The 22,131-nt window shown below is 40.8% G+C and overlaps 1 protein-coding gene across 6 annotated transcripts in view; it reads right to left on the bottom strand.

Moving 5' to 3' along the window:
* Positions 1-22,131, bottom strand: part of lrch1 (leucine-rich repeats and calponin homology (CH) domain containing 1) — a 96,872-nt gene continuing 74,741 nt past the window's right edge. For 4 of the 6 annotated variants that reach the window (XM_026145606.1, XM_026145605.1, XM_026145608.1 and 1 more), the window contains 4 exons: positions 13,605-13,714; positions 12,116-12,253; positions 11,892-11,969; positions 5,888-7,754 (listed from right to left, as the gene is read on the bottom strand). In XM_026145606.1, the coding sequence (XP_026001391.1) occupies positions 7,470-7,754; positions 11,892-11,969; positions 12,116-12,253; positions 13,605-13,714 (611 nt within the window). In that variant the 3' untranslated portion in view covers positions 5,888-7,469. Of the gene's footprint in view, positions 984-5,887; positions 7,755-11,891; positions 11,970-12,115; positions 12,254-13,604; positions 13,715-22,131 lie in introns of those variants that run through there. The other 2 variants (XM_026145609.1, XM_026145610.1) reach the window with 1 other exon arrangement.

Here is a 22,131-nt window from a genome sequence, read left to right as displayed (position 1 = left end):
CTGTAGAAACATAACTGATAATTTAATAAAAATCATTTGTTAACATGTGCATAGACACCATGATATAACCTGGTGAAGTTGGTGCAACTGCAGTACGCCACAAAGGCTTTGGCTCCAGCCAATCCACTCGCAATTTAGAGTTCAATCGTGGATTTAAAACAACACATTACCAGAGCCACAGTCAGAGAACGAAAACATTGATTTTGAGAACACAGATGCATTTTTTTTTAAAGAATATACCAATTAAGTTGTATAAAAAAGAAAGAAAATTGAGGTAAATAATTGAATGGAAGAATTATAAAACCCCCTCCTCCCCAAATTGCAGATTTAAGATTAAAATTATTATTTCAAAAGAATAAATCTATATTTTTTTTATAATATATTATGACACTTTCTAAACTTTGAGCCTTTTCTCTCACGTTATTTGTGATATTTTCCCCAAACTTTTCTGGTTCTACTCTCAAAATCCAATCTCACTTTCTGTCACATTGGTCTTCATGGTTCAAAAGTTTGGTACCAACCAGTGTAAGAAGATGACATCAAACAAACAAACAAACAAAAAAGATAATTTGAGTTTCCTAGCACACCCTTGGCTTGGCACGATGGTAAAATCTTAATTGTCCAAAAAAACTGTCCTCTTATGAATTAGTAGATAATACACTTCTGATGGGTTTAGTTCCCTTAACACCATTTTTTATCCTTGAATACTATTTTAAAAAACAAACAAACAAAAAAACCACTCTGTTACTTAAGCTCATGAAGGATCGGAGGCTTTTTTTTAGCGTTGTGTGAAATCACATGAGCGATTTCATCTGGGTGAGTGTCTGTGGTACGTGTCAGTCGGTTGAAGCTCCGCCCATCTTTACTGCTCACGTCAGGGCAGAGTGTCTGGGGGAGGCTTCATCCACCAGAGCCTGCACCGTGATGGACACTTTGACCAGGCCTTTCTCCTCCAGGATGTGGTGAGGAAGACACAGTTTGTCCTGCAAGAGCAAAAGCAGGGAGAGAAAAAAACAGCAGGAGAGAAGAAAGAGAGCAAGAGAGAGAGGGAAGGAAGAAATGTGGGAGCAGAAGTAGAGACAGGAAAGAGACAAAGGCGGCACTGGGTTTAGTCAACACTTAAATCTAACGTCTGTTATTGCACGTATGTCTGCACATTCAATACGTGCAACTCTAGCTTCGTCTTAGCTTAGTGCTGCTTTTCTGTTGAGAGTTAGTTTAGAGTTTATATGTATAACGATGCAACACGTGATGTTAAGTTAACCGTCCATTACACTCAGACAGTTCAGTTGGAGCAGTCTGAAGAGTGGACTCAGTTTCTGACATCATTAGTCAATCCTAAGTCATTAGCTAATAACTTTGACAAGATGTTAATCAAAGAGCGCATGTTTTCATACCACAGATATATCCTCCAAGACTGAGATTTACTAAATAAACTTTAGTATTTTACCCAATATGAGTCATAATAAAAAAACACAAGAGAGGAAGGTGTATTCCTGAAATCTTCTAAAGGCCAGAAGTCTTTTTGCAACAACAGCTATCACCATCCGGTGGCCTTCTGATAGAATGCAGTTGTAATGCACTTCACCATTAGCTTTATTTTCCAACCATGAAGCTATGTCTCTTTCTTTTTTTTTTTTACTGCCCACCTGTGATGACACAGGCGCACAGCCTTGTTCAGAGCTACTGTGTGCTAGTGGCAGCCAGTAAGAAGAATGTTGGTTTAAAGGGAGTGGTATGAACTCAGGAGCTGCACCAAAGCCACTGTGGTATAATTAAGGATTGTTTTGAATTATGAATTATGCAAAGCTACCCTAACACAGCATCAAACTAAAAGTATTGTAATTGTTATTGTAAATGAGCACAATGTGTCTGCCTTTGATACATCTGCAAGTCAAACGTCCCTGTTTGCAATATAATGTCCAAAATAAGGCCAGTTTTTTTAAATGTCACCTCTTCGTCCAATCTGATTGGTTGACACACTATGTGTGAGAAAAAAGAACTCTTGTAGAAAAGTGGCTTTATTCAGACATAAAAGCAGTGCATCAGTCTGCATATGGCTAAACCGGATGTAGGTCATGAAAAAAAAATGAACATGGAGATGACAGCTGACGTTGGTCCACTTTCTATTTTTTGTGATTTTATTGAATCTGTGTAGATCTGAATATGGTTGGGAATGAAATGAGCACATGAAACCTCCACATGTTAGACCTGAAAAGGTTTCAATATCAAATCCTAGTTGTACTCTGACCATTTCTTATTTCACATGGATGGACCTATGGCTGCCTAAACAATGACACCGAAGCAAAAAAAATCCCTAAACTGTATTTATTACTGATCTTTAACAAGTTCTAATATCATACACAGGTCATAAAAATAATCGTTCTTACATGAAATCTGTGCAGAGAATGTGGCATCGACAGCAAATCACATTTACTCTTCAAATCATTTCATGGAATTTGAACAAGCAGTAAACTACTTCAAATAATCACATTGTTCAAAAGCTTATCTGTTGTCCAGCTTCATGGCGATCATTCATACATAAAGATATTTACCATTTTCATACCATCACAACTATAAACTATAAATACTGGAGAAGACCTCTGTTCTCATTCACCCAGTGAGCTGTCAGGCATAGTTGTGTCTTTAAAGATTCAGTGGGCACATGTCCACATTCCTTTAGTTTTCAATTCAAACAGAACAGTCTGCAACTGCTCCATATACAGAAGACTAATATATAACTTATAAACTCATCGGGTTACTTTAGCCCTTCAAATATTCTCCAAAAACAGTCACATTGCATATCAGGGTGCAGCAGAGCTCAGTGATGTAACTTAAAATGTTCTCTCTGCAGGTGCCGGACAAACGTAAAAATAAATAAAATTCACATTTTCCTCAAGTTTCAAAACATCACACATCTCATAAATAGAGCTTTTAAATAATCCTTTAGGCAAACAAAGACATGAAAATACATCCAACTGGTTTTGAATAATCAACAAGTGAAATATGGCTTCCGTTTGCTTCAAGACTTTAGACGTCAGGAAAAGAGCAAATACTGTTTGTGTGGCTCTGTAATGGTGAGCGTCTCCGTACAGGAAACCTGTGCTTCTGTAGTTCACCCATTCTGATACTCGGGATCAATCATATTCAAGTCTGTAACTTCAGTCAGTCTAAAAAAGAAAACTCCAAAAGAGCAGGGGGCAGTCGGATAAAAGTTCACATATGATAAAACAGGACCTCAGCAGTACTGTAGCAGCCAGTTTGGAGGTCTGCAGTTTTTACATCCAAGTTAACACTTGACAAATCATCATGGCATCATTATTATCATTAACTGTAACACTCATTGTAGTGTGACATGCAGTAAAAATACAGCAGCGTGAGATTAGATGCCATTTAAGAAAACATGAAGATTAATTTAACTGAGATTTTGCCTGATTTTTATACAACACTATAAAATACAAATGAGCTCGTTGACTGGGTCGGTTTTCCCAGAGCCAGTCAGAACCAAGTTCAGCCCGTCTTAATACAGTGGCATTTTCTTTGTACACCACAGTGGTGCACAGAGGCAAAATTGTGTATCTGAAGTGCAGACTTCCAGCTTTAATTCAAGGTGTTTAACAAAAGTATTGCATTTTTACAGTCAACCACTTTCAGAGGCTCAAAAGTAAGTGGACAAACTTACACGATTTGAAATATAAAGATTGTTTTCAACAAATTGATGAAAATACTTTGCTGTCAATGACAAAGTCATTTATGGATATAAACAAATACCGTTATGCTCCAGCCCTGGATTCACAGCATTTGCTCGGTCTTTACTGTGGCCACCTTCATTTGGGTCTTTGTGTCTTCAGTTTCATCTTCAGTAACTGAAAAGCTGCTCTTCTCGGTTAAGATGACTGAGTTGAAGAATATCTAACTTCTTTGCCTTGAGAAAACGCTATGCTTTGTATCATTGTCAATTTCTACTGTGTTACGCTGTCTGATCAGTTTTGCTGCATTTGGCTGAATCTGACCAGAGTACAGCCCTGTACACTTCACGATTCATCCTACTTTTATCAGCAATCAAATCATCAACCATCAGTCATGGTGATCTTAAAGGTCGGTACCATAACACTCCCTCTGTGCTGTTTGACAGGTGATGTGGTTTTCTTTGGATCATGAGCCATTGCTCTTTGTTCCCCATCATTCTGATACTGTTGAACTTTGTTTCATTTGTCTAAAGGACTATTTGTCATAACTGTGCAGGCTCTTTTACATGTTTCTGACAAACTCTACCCTGGGCTAACGGTTTCTAAGTGTAACCAGTGATTTGCTCCTTCTTGTTAGCCTTCTGTATTTCCATTCATGGAGATGTTCATTGATTGTACACCTGATACTCCCACCTCCTTAACCTTTATACTGTTAAGGTGAATTTTGAGCTGTTTTGACATTGCACAGCATTAAAAACTGATTGACTTCACCTAAAGTAACCCAGAACACAGTGAAATTAGAAGATTTTAAAATTTTATATTGTAAAGATGCTACAAATGTTTGCACATTCAGGCGTACTGAGACTGAGTCCCCAGTGTGGGACAAATATGGAATATGCCATGTCTGTGAGTATTTTTAATGTAAACTGGAGACAGAGTTAATGGGGGAACTATCACAGGTATCATGGTGACTGGTGAATTTGCCATGGAAGCGAAGGTAATGAAGTGCTTAGTGATTAGAAAAGTGCTACATGAAACCAAGTACATTACATTTGCACCTGCAGTGTAACAATAATCTACAAACAAATTATAATCTATTTATTATTTAACTGAAATAAAAGATCTAACTGAGAGAATATAAAGAGGGGCTGGTGGATGTTAAGATCAAAAGGGCACCCAAAGTGTCCCTGAGTGTGGGAAAGACGTGAAGTCCCACACACACAAGGTTTCCTATCACTGCTCTGAATGCACGCACTAGTTTTACTTTAAATGTTTTGTATTTATAGTTATGAGAATTTTTTAAAAGATATCGTTTTATAATAAATCCCAGTTCCTAGAAGTTCTTGCCATTTTCACTTTCAATAAAATACAACTGAATGATTACAGCCGTTATATTTTCGTGTCTTAGGTAAAACAGGTCTATAATCTGCCTAATCTGTCATGGAATACTGAAGGAGTAAACCTTACCTGGCTGTGAACAGTTTTTTAGTTTTACTATGCAATCACCACATATTAAGCCTCTGAGAAAGGGGATTTGTGTGTAAAATATAATTTCTAAACAATTAATATAATAATTTCATTAAATTCTTTGAATTGCAGCTGAAAGTCTCCACTTTAATCACATCTTAATTGTCTGACCTCAAAACCTGACTGTGTCTTCCATATTTACAGACTACCATCATAATGTGAATGTGTTCTGTTCTGCTACTGTAGTGGAGTAGGTGGTGGTTGGAAGCTTACAAGACGGGGAAAGTTCTTTGGGGTATCAATTCCCACATTAACTTAAAGTAAATCATACACACAAGAAGCATCATCAGCTATTGTTAGCACAGGGACATTTTATTAACAGACCAAGAAGTAATTTGACTGAGGGTATGTAAACCACCACACCAGTGCAGGTTAAAAACCTGGTAAAGGCTTTTAAAGATGGTGAATGGCCTGTATTTGTATAGCGCTTTACTAGTCCTTAAGGACCCCAAAGCGCTTTACACACACAGTCACACACTGGTGATGGCAAGCTACATTGTAGCCACAGCCACCCTGACAGAGGCAAGGCTGCCGGACACTGGCGCCACCGGGCCCTCTGATCACCACCAGTAGGCAACAGGTGAAGTGTCTTGCCCAAGGACACAACGAGCAAGACTGTCCAAGCCGGGGCTCGAACCAGCAACCTTCCAATTACAAGGCAAACTCCCAACTCTTGAGCCACGATCGCCCGTGATGTAAAAGATGTAAAAAGAAAAAGCACTCCCATTTTAAGTTTGGCCCCACTTCAAGTTCATCTTCTTGTGCACCTCTGGACCGCTTTCACAGTACAGACTATTTTTAGACTCCTTCCCTAAAGTCCTGTTCTGTCCCTGTGCACTTGCACTAATGGGTGCTGGATCTCCTCCAGTGCGTTCAAAGACTGATCATCCACTGATATATTTAGTCTCTCTCTTTTTTTTTTAAGACAAGTGGACAAGCTGCATTAAGGAAAACCAAAGTGAAGGTAGTCTTTCTGTGGACAAAGAACTCCTGCATTTAGCTAGTACACACTACAAAATAAGGCTGGTTCCACCATATAGTCTCCCTTCAATGCCCCAGAAAGTTTCAGTATTTGATTCTGGGGTATGAATCCATGAAGCTCAACAATGTGAACAATTCAGAAAAAAATGCAGCATGTTTCTCGTCATTCTTCAAACCTGAAGTGCCTCCTCTGGACCTTGGAACTGTGGACTTAAACTGAAGTGCTCAGTTCTAGTCAGAGCATTAAATGTCATCACCAGCAATAAGGTTTGAAAGTTTGAAACAGATTGTAATGTGGGCTCTCACTGGTCTGAAAACTGTGGTGAATGTATTTACAGAGCAAATGGTCCTAAGAGGACTTTCAGGGAGAAACCTATAAATAGCAATTGTCTAAGAATAGACGATAAGGTTGAAAGTGAAGAGGGGGCCAAATTTAAATGCAGCATGGTTTAGGATTTTTATAGTGATCTTTCCAGAACTCTTTGATCACACCTTTTCAGACAATATTTCAGAGCTTCTTTTTCAGTCAGTTCACCACTAGACCTCCAAAAGGCTGCAAAATACTGCCCACTAATCCAAAATTAAAATCTGATCACTGCTATGGAAGTGGTACAAATACTGGCATATTCACTCCCTCTGCAAGAAATTTCAGTGAAATTCAACCGTTTCAGAGCCCCAGACTGACGTGACCCAGAGAAAAGCAATAAGCCCTCGGTCCTGCACAGATGTGATTATCTCTGCTGGCCAACATGTTGATAAGACATCATTGACTTCAGATAACCTATTACTCTGCATGCCCTGCTTTTGTTATGTGTCAGTTTATTGCAAAGACGTCATAGAAGGATAAAAGGAGGATAAAAGAAGAGGCATCCACTCATGCTGATGCTGCATTTGTGTCACATGGGATGGTGCTCATTAAAAATAATAGAAATATTATAGATTCTATGTGAGGAAATTAGATTGTCATGTGTTTATTTGAGCTTGTTGTTTGACAGATCGCCATGGTTACATTTGGTGACTGGCTGACCATCAGTGACTCCAAAAACAGACTCATTGCATCGACCACTATGTTTATGGGAAGTATTCCTCTTTCTTATTTTAGCACCACACAGAATGCAATTTAACACTTAATTACTGCAACACTGACCGAATAATAACAGATGAGTGATTAGAGCCACTAAATGAAATTTTCCCACCCGTGTGACACAAATTCAGCAGAAATAAGGAGGAGGAGCCTGGGCAGAAAGAAGGCAGAGCTTGCAGGTGTCACGGTTACGTCAGCTCGGTCCAACTATAGGCCACGAAGAGCAGAACAAGGCAGAGGATGTGAACTAAGCTCGAACCAATAAGGTCCCAGATCTGCCAGGCAGGAGGCGGAGTTTGAGTGGTTACAGAAACTAATAAGGGAGTCTCTGATGCCCCAGGGGAAGTGGGGTTTGCAGCTGAGATTGCCTCCTCCCGTTTCCTGTCTGGATCCAAGGCAACCAGCGCCCGAACCGTGGTGCGAACCGGCTGCAGGCGGCACTGGATGATGTCATAAGGTGAGCAGAGGGACGACTGTTGCCCCCATTAGGAAGAAAGGAGGGAAGAAATGAGGAAGTGAATGAGGAAGGAGGAAAAATAGTGGGAGAAGTTGGAAGAGAAGGAATGAAGGGAGCAAAGATGGGAAAGATGAAGTAGGACAGAGAAGAAAGAGAAATATAGGGCAATAAAATGGAATGTGTGATGAAACAAATGAGAGAATATGATGGAAAGGTAAAAGACACGAGGAGGAAAAAAGGCAACAAGTGAAGGAAAACATAAGTGTAGATAAAAAAAAATGGATTGAAGTTTGAGAAATGAGAAAAAGGTTAAATATTCTCCACAAAAAGCAAGAAGGTTGATGAGAAGAAGAAGACAAGGGAAAGGAGGAGGGATACGTGGTGCGATCCAGCCGGAAAGTAAAAAAGAGAAAAGGCAGAAGGTTAACCAATGGATACAGAGGTCAAAGGTCACAGAGTGAAGGAGCTGGTGGTGAGGCAAGCAGGGGAAGGAGGGATGCTTACTGAGAGGATGGCTCAGAACCTCTGCAGAACCCTTTGTCCTCCCAGTAAGCAGTCCAGTGATGAAGAGGTGAGGTGGCTAATGGGAGAGCCAGTGCAGCAGGCCAGCGCATTAGCATAGAAGCTGTTAGCACGTAAGCGCAGGGAAGCTTTGCAGAAGCGTTACTAGTAAAGCAGTCAGGCTGCAGCTTAAATGGCGGCTAGCGAACACAGAGGCCAGAAAACAGCCAGCAAGCAGAGATGGAGGTCAAAAGGTCAAGGCAGGTTAAACCTTTGAACTTTAATTTTCTAACAGATAAGAGAGCAAAAAAACAAACCTAAAACAAACACACAGATATCAACATAACATCAAATAAAAAAAATCAAACTACCAATCATAAAGTGTAATAAAATAACCAATTAACCCTGACACGTCTCACACATGCTGCTGTTTACTTTTTTGCATTAATGCTAGATTGCAGAAAAAACAATCTAATGTTTGCATTTCCCCTAATAACCTGCACCCTTGAGCAGCACCGTGTTAAAAATCCGTACTCCTGTTTCTCTTAAACTGGCAAATGGAGCCTGTGAATGTGACCTCAACTCTAGATCTGTAGCAGTTCTACCTCTAAAGCCAGTCTTTTTCTGTTTCTACAGCTGCAGAAAAGCAGAATGAGTAGTTTTTCTTGCTTTCCTTGAGACTGATCTTGCTTTGCAGTATGAAGCTACAGATAAAAACTGGAAACAAGCAGAAACAGCCAGCCTGGATGAGTATAGTGGTAACAAGGTCCGCCTGCCAGGTAGCCTTGAACTATAGGTGTGCTGGGATGTAACAGCAGGTGTACCCCTCTGTGTTTACTTTTCTTTCCTGACTGTAGACTTTAATTCTGCACAGCCTGCTGGGAAACATAAGTACCTTGGTAATGACCCAGGTCTTTGGACTAATGCTGCATTATAGTTGTCCATGATCTCATTTCCACAGCACACATTTCAAACATTTATTGTTATGTAAAATTATAGGAATCTAGCAAAAGCGAGCCTAAGTTTTCTCTTCTACAATTATTTGCAGTTGAGATGTTGTAAATGTTGCCCTCTCCTAATTTTGATTGGTTGATGAGTGACAAAGGACAATGGAGAGACAGCGGCATTTCAAATGCTGAGCTATTTTCAACCTAATAAGGTATAATCGGCCTTAATAATAAGGAAGACCGTGAGTGTCAAAACTCAACTTCACATAATTTGAATAAAAAATGAAAGCACAAAAATATGTTTCCTATGGAGACCCAAAATGCATACGAAACAGCTGCCAAAATGACAAACTGATGTTTTTCCTCAGAAAAAAAAGGTCATCTGTGTACAGTCTTTATGCTATCATAAGCTAACCAGCTACTGGCTTTAAGTTAGTCATTCACCATAAGGTGGCAGCACTTTAACAAAAGGTTTTGGGGTAGCTATCCACAGGTTGCAGTCTTGAAAGTTGACTTTTATGCCATCTTGGTATTTGACCTTAGTAACTTCATGTTACTAAGACCTCAGTCACAGACCTAGAGAGCAGTCAGTGACCATCTGCCCAGCTTTCAGTTGCTAGGGAAAAATGTGTTTGCTGGCAGTTGCCATGAAATCAGTTCCTAAGTCCTCATTCTAAAAGGCCAGTTAGTGATTCCCCCTGGTATCCACTGGTTGCTAGACAAGAATGTGTATTCTTCAACAAGTTGGCAAGTGGTTGCTAGAGTGTAACATAAAAGCTGCTCCTTTTGAAATGCATCTGCTGCAGAGGTAAGGCACAACTCTTACTTTGAAGGCAAATGTTTTTGGGTTCGAATTTGAAGACTAAAAGGCAGACAGGTTGGTGTCTTCCATCAATCTAAAGGCAACTGCAGCCATCCACCAGCAAACAAAGCAATCACAAGGGTTTCAGAGCACCCTGTTTGCAGTTGATGTCAGCCTGCAGCCACTTCTAAACCAGTCAGGGAATACACAGTTCTCTCTAGTGACCTAGTTTCGATCTGGTCACTAGAAAAAAAACTGTTGCCCGAGGCTGAAGGCTAACCTGAAAAATGTTGGAATGTCTCAAGGGGGTATTGAGCCAATACCACTAAAGCAGGGGTGGGCAACTCCAGGCTTCGAGGGCCAGTGTCCTGCAGCTTTTAGATGTGTCCTTGATCCAACACAGCTGATTCAAATGGCTAAATTACCTCCTCAACATGTCTTGTAGTTCTCCAGAGGCCTGGTAATGAACTAATCATTTAATCGAGGTGTGTTGACCCAGGGTGAAATCTAAAACCTGCCCTCGAGGCCTGGAGTTGCCCACCCCTGCACTAAAAGGGTCTGAGCACCATCTTGTGTTTCAAAGAGATATTACACAAGAGTGTATCTGGAACCTACTCCAGGCTGATATGGACTCGGCAGACATCTCTGTAACACGACACACAGACACACTTCATAGTGTTTGTCTCTTCACATTCTCACTATAGTTTAAGTTTATTTTGAAAAGGGCTTCAATTCCTTTTAAGGCGTTTCAAGCGATTTTATTTTTTATAAAAAGTACCATCAAGTGTGCATTTAACATCTAGCTCATCACTGTGCACACTGCTGAACTTTCACTTTAAATCTGTGTTATTATTATTTTTTATTTTCAGAATCCACCACACAGGGTCTATGAACAAAAACCTGCATGAAACATCATATGTTCTCAGTCTGGACAACACTCCTTAAATCAGTGCAGAGGTGGAAAGTCAAATCTGAACTTCTACAAGTGTGTTCACGCACAAGGAGTAAACACAATCAGCCCAGCATGCTCTGCACCAGACTGGAGCTGCCACTTTGACTTCTGTCATGATGGAGGAAGCTGTAAGCTGCAGGCAGCGATGACAGCGGTGATGAGTCAGCATTGTTGAAGTTAAACGACCCCATTAGACAGCCAAAAAAGACAAAAAGAACAAAAAGGAGGCAGAAAGGATATTTAACCAGCCGTGGGAAAAAGCTGAGTGGTTTTCAAGTTTTTGTAAGATTTGGGTTCAACCTGTGTCAGACTGCTCTACTTATTGTTCAGTGGCATAAAGGTAAAAAAATAATGCAATTGTGTTATCAGTTCTAACTGCTCAAGGATGACATTGCAAAAAGTTGCTTTTAGACACACAGAACCATCAGCTTTCCTTCCATGTCTGGTTTATAATTTAGTGTCTGGCAAAAATCTTTAATTGTAGTTTTCACCTCACTTTCTGATATAAATTACAAGGAAATGGAAGGTGCCAATGCTACAGTGTCATTAAAGTAAAATCATAGCCCTAATGCTGAAGAGATCTGATTTTTGCAGGACACTTCTTTTGACTTATTGTGTCAACAACAAGCCAACAACCCATTGAATCAGGCTGAAATGGACTCAGTTGGGAGTTTCTCTGAAGAACTGGGGGCGTTTTCAGGTTGGAGGTTGCTGGTTTAAATCCCAGCACAGGCTTAGAAAATGTCCTTCAGCAGCAGTGGGGCTGCACAGTAGCCATCATGGTATTACCTGATAACTGCAGCGTCAGACAGACTCAGACTCTGGGTGTGTAATAACTGATTAGACTTTAAGTAGGTTTTGGAAGTCATTCAACTTGAAATCCGCCCCCAGTTCAGACAGGCCATGGCTTCTAGTAAAGGTGTTATTAATGTACAAAGATGCACTTCTTACCTCTGGTACGCCTATTTTTCTACAGGCATCCAGAAAGTTCTCCACATTCCTCCGACACTTGGCCATGCTGAGTTTGGGCTGGAAGACAAATATAACAACTTACTGAGCTACACTTAGAAACACAACTTTGTATTTTTTACACTTTAAAGGGGATATTGGGAAACTGAACGCTCATCCAGTGATTATGCGAAGGGTCAAAGGTTGCAACTGTCAGTGAGACGTACCACTGCAGGTGAGGGGACGTGGATGCTGGCGACAGAGCGTGGGCGAATGTGATTGGCCAGATGGCAGAGCACGACGCCGTCCATCAGAGACGAACCAAGGTCTTCAGGAAGGACGACCTTCAGTCTGCTCTCGATGCTCTGAGCAAACAATGCAAGCAGCTTTGTGTGAGTAAAAAGGACTGGATCGCAGTATCATACAGTGAGAGAAAACAGAATCAGACATCCTGATGATATCGTCCAAAACAAACCTCCATAAACTCACTTAGATGACTGAAAATCTGAATTTGCCCGAAAACCGTAGCTTTGATGGGGTCAAGCTCAAAGATGCAGTTACTGAATGTTTGAGTGTTTTCTTTTGCGCTCCAAATAGCACAACTCTGAGTCACAGTAAACCTGAACGCATCACATTCAGTGTGGCAAAACACAATGCAAAGTGGGAGAGTAGTTTAGCTCTGGGTTCCTTCACATGAAAAAAAAAAAAAAAAACGAACCATAAAGAAACAGAACAGGACTTCCCTGACAGCTGGCAGGCTTTAAAGTTTTCTTTAGTTTAAAGGTTAACTAGTTACAACCATCCTTAAGTCTGTTGGTTACATCACATTCCAACATACATTTGACTTACATGCAGGCCACATACAGCCCTTTCTGATCCCAAGAGGCCAAACTAAAAGTGCCAAAAACAAGCCCAATTTCAGTAGCATGTTTCAGTTTTTCTACACAAAGACATACTGCTGCAGTGCATGAAAGAAACCTGTAAGCATGACTCTTTTACAGAGAAAGTTCTGGTAGCACACTGTCAATCTGTCACGTACCTACAGTGGGTAGTAAGAAAACAGGAACTTTTGTGTTATTTAATTGCTTATCTATCATTTTATTACTTTTGGTGTAGTATAAATGGCTATGTGGGAGGTCTTTACCAGTAGCAAAAGTTGTAAAACTAAAGATACAGTTAAAAGTCCAAAGTTCATGCCCTTCTTCATAATTTTCCAAAGCCATTCAATGCATTTATTCAGTGTGTTTTCCGGTCTGATTTTATGTTTGAGACCTGTGGCTTACAGAAACAAATATATGTCTAAAGAAAACGTCCAGGTCATTTGATGCACTTGTCATAAATATAAAGATATAATTGTATTATTATTATATAACATATATTCTTACATCTTTGCAATTTTCATTCAGTGAGATTTCACTGAGCTGATAAAATGCTGAGCTAAGAAAACAAAACAACAAACAAAACCCTGTGGTTCCATGCAGAGCGTCAGACTTATTTTAAATCAGAAGAGGAGCTCCGGGTTTATGATCCAAATCTGCAGTTAAGATACAATGAAGGCTTTTATGGAGACAGATATTTAGTCTGGCCAGGGTGAAAACCTGCTTAACCTCAGTCATGCAGGCTGGATATGTTTGACATAAGCTCATATCAGATCTATAACACCCCACCCCCCACTCAAATAATATAAAAAAATAAAAGAACATTAGCTTGTCTCACATCTCTCAGCTGCTCCATGAGCTCCAGTTCCTCCCGCAGCTGCTCCATCTTTCTTCTCATGGTGAACTGAGGATCCACAGACTCCAGGCTCTTGTGGCTCCGCAGGAACACTGCAGCAACAACAAAAGAAAATGGAACATAACACATTAAGCATCTGCAGGAGTACACAGTTAGTACCAGTTAGAGATAAAACAAGGACAGCAGACGTCTGAGGAAGGAGAGATTTGCCGTGATGAGCAGAGACTGAAAAGCTGCCACTGGAGGCGGGAAATCTAATAATCATATGCCACAATAAATACCAGCAGTGCATTTAAACAATGAGCAAAGACCTTCTCAAGCAGCTGATAGACTGCAAGATATTAAATATTCTACTGAAACTAAAAATGCAGTAGCAGGTCTTTAAAACACAAATTTAGACTCCTTTTAACTAAATCACACAGCAGGATCAAAATCCACAAAGACTTTGGAGCACCGACGGAGAAAAGAACGTCTGTCAAAACCTGGGAAAAGGGACAGAAAAAAACCTCCATATTTGTATCCTAGGACTACTACAGTAGCTTTGCATGAGTCAAAGTTAAAAGTAATGTTCATTTTTTAAATACTGGGCCGTGGTGCTGCACTTCAGTTCATCCACTGTGCAGCCTGATGCAGACAAACATCCCAGAATGAGTGTGTGACACAAACTGACGTGAGAGGAAAAAAAAACTGTTCTGTGGAAAGTTTACACAAGCACAGCATTCACATGCACTCGTGCAGTCAGAGCTCAGCATGCTGCTCGCTGCCGCTCTGTCACAGGAGCCGTCATGTGAGGAGGAATTAGGGCTCCAATAAACAGCTTGTAGAGGGGAAAAAAGCCCAGACAGATGGATTATTAAACGTTAAGTCCTCTGTGTCTCTCATGTGCTGTGGTCTTTCAAGGCCTGGAAAAGAGTCAAAAACCTTCCAGGCACTCAGATTTTTAATGTGCTGATCTATTAATCAGACAATAGTTACCAGGCCTACTGAGCTGAGGCTCAAGCAGGGAGACAGTCGACTGTCTTTTTGTGTCTCAAAAAACACATGAAACAGATGAGAGACGTGTTAATTAGTGAGTGTTCGAGGGCCTGGCAGGTGGATGTGTTCCCTTCAGTCAGACTCAGCCAGCTGCTGCCCCAGATACCAGTCCTTCTAAAGTTTCTTGTCTGCTTACTGTCCTGCTGCCTCTCAGCAAAAAAGCAAATCACCATCAACACCCCACCCTTGTTACATTTACTCTCCAGCTTCTCTGCTGGAGAGTAAATGTAACAATATACACATATGTATATGAAAAGCCTTCAGCTAATCCAAAATGCTGCAGCAAGAGTCCTGACAGGGACTAGAAAGAGAGAGCATATTTCTCCTGTTTTGGCTTCCCTTCATTGGCTTCCTGTTAAATCCAGAATTGAATTCAAAATCCTGCTCCTCACATACAAGGTCTTAAATAATCAGGCCCCATCTTATCTTAATGACCTTGTAGTACCATATCACCCTATTAGAGCGCTCCGCTCTCGCTCTGCAGGCCTACTTGTTGTTCCTAGAGTATTTAAAAGTAGAATGGGAGGGAGAGCCTTCAGTTTTCAGGCCCCTCTTCTGTGGAACCAGCTTCCAGTCTGGATTCGGGAGACAGACACTATCTCTACTTTTAAGATTAGGCTTAAAACTTTCCTTTTTTCTAAAGCATATAGTTAGGGCTGGACCAGGTGACCCTGAATCCTCCCTTTGTTATGCTGCAATAGATGTAGGCTGCCGGGGGATTCCCATGATGCATTGAGTTTTTCCTTTCCAGTCACCTTTCTCACTCACTATGTATTAATAGACCTCTCTGCATTGAATCATATCTGTTATTAACCTCTGTCTCTCTTCCACAGCATGTCTTTATCCTGTCTTCCTTCTCTCACCCCAACCGGTCGCAGCAGATGGCCGCCCCTCCCTGAGCCTGGTTCTGCCGGAGGTTTCTTCCTGTTAAAAGGGAGTTTTTCCTTCCCACTGTCGCCAAAGTGCTTGCTCATAGGGGGTCATATGATTGTTGGGTTTTTCTCTGTATCTATGAAGCGCCTTGAGGCGACTTTTGTTGTGATTTGGCGCTATATAAATAAAATTGAATTGAATTGAATTGAATATGTATATGTATGTATGTATATACACACACACACACACACACACACACACACATATATGTATTCCCACATACCAGATCTTTAGTTTACCCTCAAAAATAGCAGACAGATGGCGGCTCTTTCGTTCTTTTGAGGAGATTAAAATAAATATGTAAATATTTGCAGAGTCGCTTTACTTTTGCCTGAAAAAAAAACAACTAAAAGCATAAATTAAAGATCAAAACAGCTGCTGGGATTGGACTGTTCCAGCTTCAATTTAAATAATATCAACAATTGGAGCAGAAAGTGAAGAGAAGCTCGGATTAGAAATGCAGATGACGAGATGCACTTTTATTTAGCGTGTGTAGGAGGACAGAGTGTGAAACACACTTGGTCTCTTCCTACACACCCACACACATGAAAGGCACACCACTAAACTCTGAATCATTCACCTCTTCACTGTCCTATTTTCCACACGCATACATCAGCCTCTTACAGCTGAATGAAGCTGAACACTGCCTGTGAATGTGCAGTTCCACTGAGCGACCACAGAAGGGAGCTCCAGGCTTTTCAGTGGGAGTCATCTCATGTTTTGAGGAGGAGAAGATGAGAGGGCTTCAGGGTGTGAATGTTTTCAACAGTTTTACCCACATTTCAACTCTGCACGGTCAACACTGACATTCCTCTGGAACTGAATGAAGCTCTTTGACTAAACCCACTGATCAAGTTGACGTTTTTTTTGAGTTGGTAAAATAATCTACTTGGACCTTGGAGCCTAGTTCCTCTGGGGAAACAGCAGGTGGAGGAGCTGGGGTCCACTAAAGGATAATGGAATACCGTCTTAGTGTGAAAAATCTTTTGGTTGGCCTGAGCTCTCTGTTTGAGACGAAGAGGAAGGGGAATATGGTGAAGGGCAAACGGTTTTCTCTCACTCGGTTTATATTCTGGGTCACGTCATGCTACAAGCTGCTCAACACTCCCTCCTCTTCATCATCTTCCTCCTCTTCTCTCTAAATATCTCTCTGTCTCTCTGCCATCTGGACATTCTGAGCCTGTAGCATCTTGTTTCTGTGCCTCTTCTCTGAAGGTTTTTTTTTCATGGGGGGGCTTTCAAAGTCCTGCTTGTTGGCGTTTTCCTCCAAATACCCTCCTGATTTGTAACTGGTAACATAAAAAATTAAACACTATCACAATCTAAGCAGAATTTGGACTACAAACTAATATTAATATTAATCAAAGAAGAATAAGTGTGGAACATCTTTCATCATGGTGGCTGCAGCCATCTTTCATAATGTCCACGGCTCCGCTGCTTGTCATTAAGTGGTACAGAGGTGGTCGAGATCCATTTATTATCCATAATCATTCACCTTAAGTCATCTGGATGATCTCTGAATCAGCTGACAGAGGGATCCAAACAGTGTGTTGGTTCAGGCTGAAGCTAGTGTGAAAGTGTACAGTGGAAACGTCAGCTCACCAAAGCATGCCCATGTTATTGCCCAAGGACCCCAAATTCTCCATGACTGTGGCGGAACAGAGTTTATATTTCCTCCTCTTAGCTCTCACTTTAGCTCCATCTTTTAACCCTGCCGTCTCCTCCAGGACTCCAGGCCTCGGCTTGGGCAGTAGAACTGAGGCCAATTTGCCAATAATGAGAGTGAAATGAGATGAAAAAGACACACGCAGGCTTGACAAGACAAGACTTGAAAAGCAAAGGTAACCACATTTTCCAAGGATAAACACAAAAAGCAATGAATATTGACTTTGGATGATTGAATCGTTAAAAAAAACAGCAGGAGCTGATATAACAGGCTGTTACACAGTAACTGCTCACATCTGAAGGGTATCCAATCAGGTTAGTATACTATCAAAGACTGGCTGATTGCCTTTTTGATTACAATTGATTAAACGCTCCTGGCCTTTGATTACATAAACCCGATTCCAAAGAAGATGGGACGCTGTACAAAATGTAAATTAAAACAATGCAAATACATGCAAATCTCATAAATCCTTTTATTTATAGCATAACACAGAAAAAATATATTAGCTCAATTTGAATATGATGGCAGCAACAGGTCTCAAAAAAGTTGGGTTTACCGCACTGCAGCATCTCAATTCACATCATATATGTAGTAACATCGGATTTTAGCAACAGTCCATAAAATTTGGGGAACTGAGGAGAGCAGCTGCTGGACTGACTGATACAGGATTGTAGCTGCTAAACAGCTTCTTTGTTGTATTTTACGTTTCAGAATGTGTGGAAAGATTGTAACTGGTGAAAGATTCTCCACTATGAAGCCACGCTGCTGTAATACTTGCAGTTTAGCATTGTCTTGCTGAAATATGAAGGACTTTGCTCTAAAACCTGTATATACATTTCTGCTGCTATCGTACCATCAGAGATGCACACCTGTGAACTGACTGCTGATAACAAGTTGGATGGTTCCTCTCCTCTTTAGTTCCACTTTTGATTTGTCTGACCATACAACACTTTTCCATTTTGCCTCAGTCAGTGTAAATGAGATCAGAAGTCATTTTCATATGTATAAAGAGGAAGAAAAAATAAACATTTGCAACAAAACATGTTTTAGTGTAACCTGCAGTAAATTCCATCAAGTAATCCAAATGTCCTTTGATTATTTTTTATGGATTCTGATGGTTTACATAATCATTTTTAAAAACCGGCACATAGTTTTTAAAAATGATGGTAGTTACATGTTTAAAAAGACAAGTATTCAAAGACTGATCACACGCAGTCTGTGCATGCATCTGCACTTGAAGTCACTCACACAAGGTGATGATTGGTCACTAATGAGGTCAGGCGCACTGACGATGGGAGCATGATGTCATTCTCCCTGAGGCCTGAACCCATTACGGACCATTAGTCACCATCTTATCACGCTTACACATAAGGGGCTCGTGTAGAAATGTTGTGCTTCAAAAAGAGTTTCAGGAAGCCACTGATAGATAACTAATGATGCTCTCCTTACAACAGCAAACACTGAGAGCGCAGCAGCTCAAAGACGCGAGTCAGATAGCTTACAGTGTGAAAGTTAGCATCAACAGACCGAATCACTGTACTTTTAAGTTCAGCATCAGTACACTTGAAAAGTTTTTTATATAGCGAGGGCACAAAAGGGAAACACATGTAAAATGTTACAAGAGTGAAATGAAAATGAGTCAGACTTAAAAACTGAAAGTGGTGAGAAAGTGAAGTTTAAAGAGTCTCTGAGGGTTAGTAACAGATTTGTGAACATTCAAGAGTTATTACAGCGAGTGTGTGAACAGCTCACAGCTAAGAGTCGCCGCGATATATCAAAGCCTTTTATGGACCAAACGACTAAATTGCAGCTCTCTTCTGGGCCGCACAAAAATAACTTCTAGCTCTGTGAGCACCTTCCTCGACACACTGCATTTTCACATCCCCTTTAACCCAACCTTAAACATTACAGCTAAATGACCCAGCCAAACTTGACTGTTAATCCAAGTGTGAACCCTGTCCTAAAGTCACAACCAGGCAAAACATGTCCACACTTTGTGGTCTACAGTTGAAACTGGTGCTGATGAAGATAAATAAAATATGACACGGCTGTGATCCATCTACTATCTTGGACTCTATTCCAGTGGAAGTAGGATACCCCTTTAGGGACCATTATCTGACGCTTAAAATATAGGAACCGAAAATAGACGCACACGAAACCCAGACTCATTGATACTTCATACATGCACAGACGCATACATCTCCAATTGTATGTGTGTGTGTATCAGACTTTCCTAATACGGTCTCTGATGCTGCAAGCCATGTGATGGTTAGACTTAAGACATTTCAACTCACAACACATGCAGGCAGTGTCACGACAAAGCCGACACAAAACAGAACTGTTCCTTCTGGAGTGAAGTATGAGAACAGAAGTGAAAACAAATGCTGGGATTCTTTGTATTAACGCATTAAAAAAAAACCCCTAATAATAACATTTTTTTCATTTTGCTCAAGTGCAAGAAGGACAACTTCAGTAAGATGTAAGGTCCACCAGTAACAGGTTTACTCAGTGTGCCCAGCTCAGTGCATATGCAGCAGAGCAGACAGCTTTGCCAAGATACACTATATTATACACTACAGTGCAAGAACTTACACTCACCCATTCAAACCACTGAATTTAGGCGTTCCAATCACTTCCATGGCCAAAAAGTCTGCCCTGACCATCATGGACTTTCCTCCACAAAAATCAACCTCATTCAGCATTTATGAAAGCACTTGAGGACTGGGGAAGCTATGTATGACTGACAAGAAGCTCTTTAGAACACTGCCAGATCAAACTCAGTCCAGCAAACACGCATGTTCAGGCAAACAGTGGGTACCTGTGAGTGAACTGCGCGGTTGTGCACATTGCGTAATCTCACATTTCTCCCATGTGGGCAAATTTCCCCCCAGGTTAGCCACCTGTGGATCACATGTGGTTCCTGCACTGTGGGGCAAAGGTGTCAGACTACTAGACCCCAGTTTGTAAGGCACTGGGGTTTTCCTTTGAATCAGCAAGCTGCATTTGATGATTCTCAGTCATTAGAACACACTCACTTATATAGAAGCAACAAAACACTTGGTTTGTTACAATAGCTATTTTCTTAGAAATGTAAATTTCAGACCTTCTAGATCTTCTACACAAGCCAGCTGCAGTCGCACGCACAAATCATGGCATCAGCTCTAACTTCTACCACGTGCGCCTGCTGGTCCACAGCCACCACACACACACGGGAACAGCTGGAGATGAAAGCAGAGTGCGGTGAAGCTCGTCTTTGATCACAGTCTGCTGTTTCGACACACAAACGTATGCACGCGCGCGTGCATGCAGAGCATCTAATCTGAAACACCCTAACATGTGGTCTGAGGCAAAGAAACACACAGTGGCAGTGGACGAGAGAAATTAAGAGAAAGCTGTGACAGAATTTCAAAGGAAAGGAAGCTGCTGTCCCCATTCGCACCAACGAGAGGAGCCAGTGAGTCGCAGCTTGATGAGATGACAATAAAGTTTCTTAAAACCACAGGTGAACACAAACTCAGACCCTCTGTGTCAAAAGGTTGTCCAAAATGCTGTCGTCAAGATTAAAAAATAAATGAAATTTATAAAAAACTCAGCTTCACCTTAAATCTCAGTGTTTGCAGTTTAAATGTCTGCATGTTCAGATGCCTGCTGACAGCCCAACACCACATCATCAGACATTACTGCTTTTTCTTTAACTGAGGAGGAAAACTGAAGGAAGCCACAGCTCCTTTACTCCTTTTTTCTTTCACAATCGCCACTCAGGCTAACTCTAAAAGATTATAAAAATTATTTGTGACATATTTCTGCAGGTACAACAGGCAAATTCTTTTTTTGAGGTACTGTGCTCAACAAATTTATCAGACCACACAAATATTTGAGAAAGAACAAATCAAAAACTTGTTTAAAACTAATAAATATATTGTCAGTTAGTTGCCAAATAGCTGAGACTTTTTTTCCCAAAATTTGAGCTGGTACACTGGACTGAGAAGTGAGAACTACAGGAAGCAACATTAAGGGGGGTACACAGTTCCACAGTGAGAGTTGCTATGCCAACAGCTACAGAGAGTGGTGGAGGCAGCAGAGAACGTCACTGGCAAGCGCCTCCCTGCCACTAAGGACAACGTAAGACTCAGAGCATTATCGAGGATCACAGCTAGATTGAGAACAATCTGTTCCGAGATTTCCTTCATCAAAAATAAAAAACCATACCCGATCTCTCATTCAACACCATTGTCTTCATGCCTGGATGGCTTCCACAGCACAGCCGCTGTTTTTCAATATCTCTCTGCAACCTGCGATGCGCCTCCTCAATAGCCTCCAGTGTGCTAAAACGGTCACCCTTATATTATTGCACTAAAAGCTCAGTGGGGAAAACATTTTGGTTTGAAATAAAAATAAAAATGTAAAAAACAGAGCTTGGAAAAGAAAAACAGTACAGAAAAATACAAAAATATCCTGGAATTCCCTTTAGTTTTAGTCTTTTTTGTCAGCACAACCAGGCTGTGAATGGTTAGCATGTCATGACTGGGACTAAAGGACCTTCACATGTGTATCAATAATGCTTATTCTGACAGATATAAAGCCTTGTTACAACTAAAACTGAACCTAACAAAACTAAACTGTTCAGATGGAGAGAAGCTGATGTGTGCACTCATGGCTGTGAAAGTTTGAAGGCTGTGGTGAAGTCAGAGTTGACAGTTATATAGTCATAATGGGGTTTCCATGGAGAGACAGAACAAGAGCAACTGTGCTGGAAATGGTTCCTTTACGTGGACTGGAGGTGACTGCAAGAGGAGATCGCCCAAATTCAAATCAGGTTGGTTTTTCATTTATAATGGCTCTGTTCCTGGAACTCTGAAATTAAACCTGGTATAG

The sequence above is a fragment of the Astatotilapia calliptera genome, chromosome 16 (genome assembly GCF_900246225.1).
Source record: "Astatotilapia calliptera chromosome 16, fAstCal1.2, whole genome shotgun sequence".
Classification (NCBI taxonomy): Eukaryota; Metazoa; Chordata; class Actinopteri; order Cichliformes; family Cichlidae; genus Astatotilapia; species Astatotilapia calliptera.
This window is presented reverse-complemented; position numbering and strand designations above follow the sequence as displayed.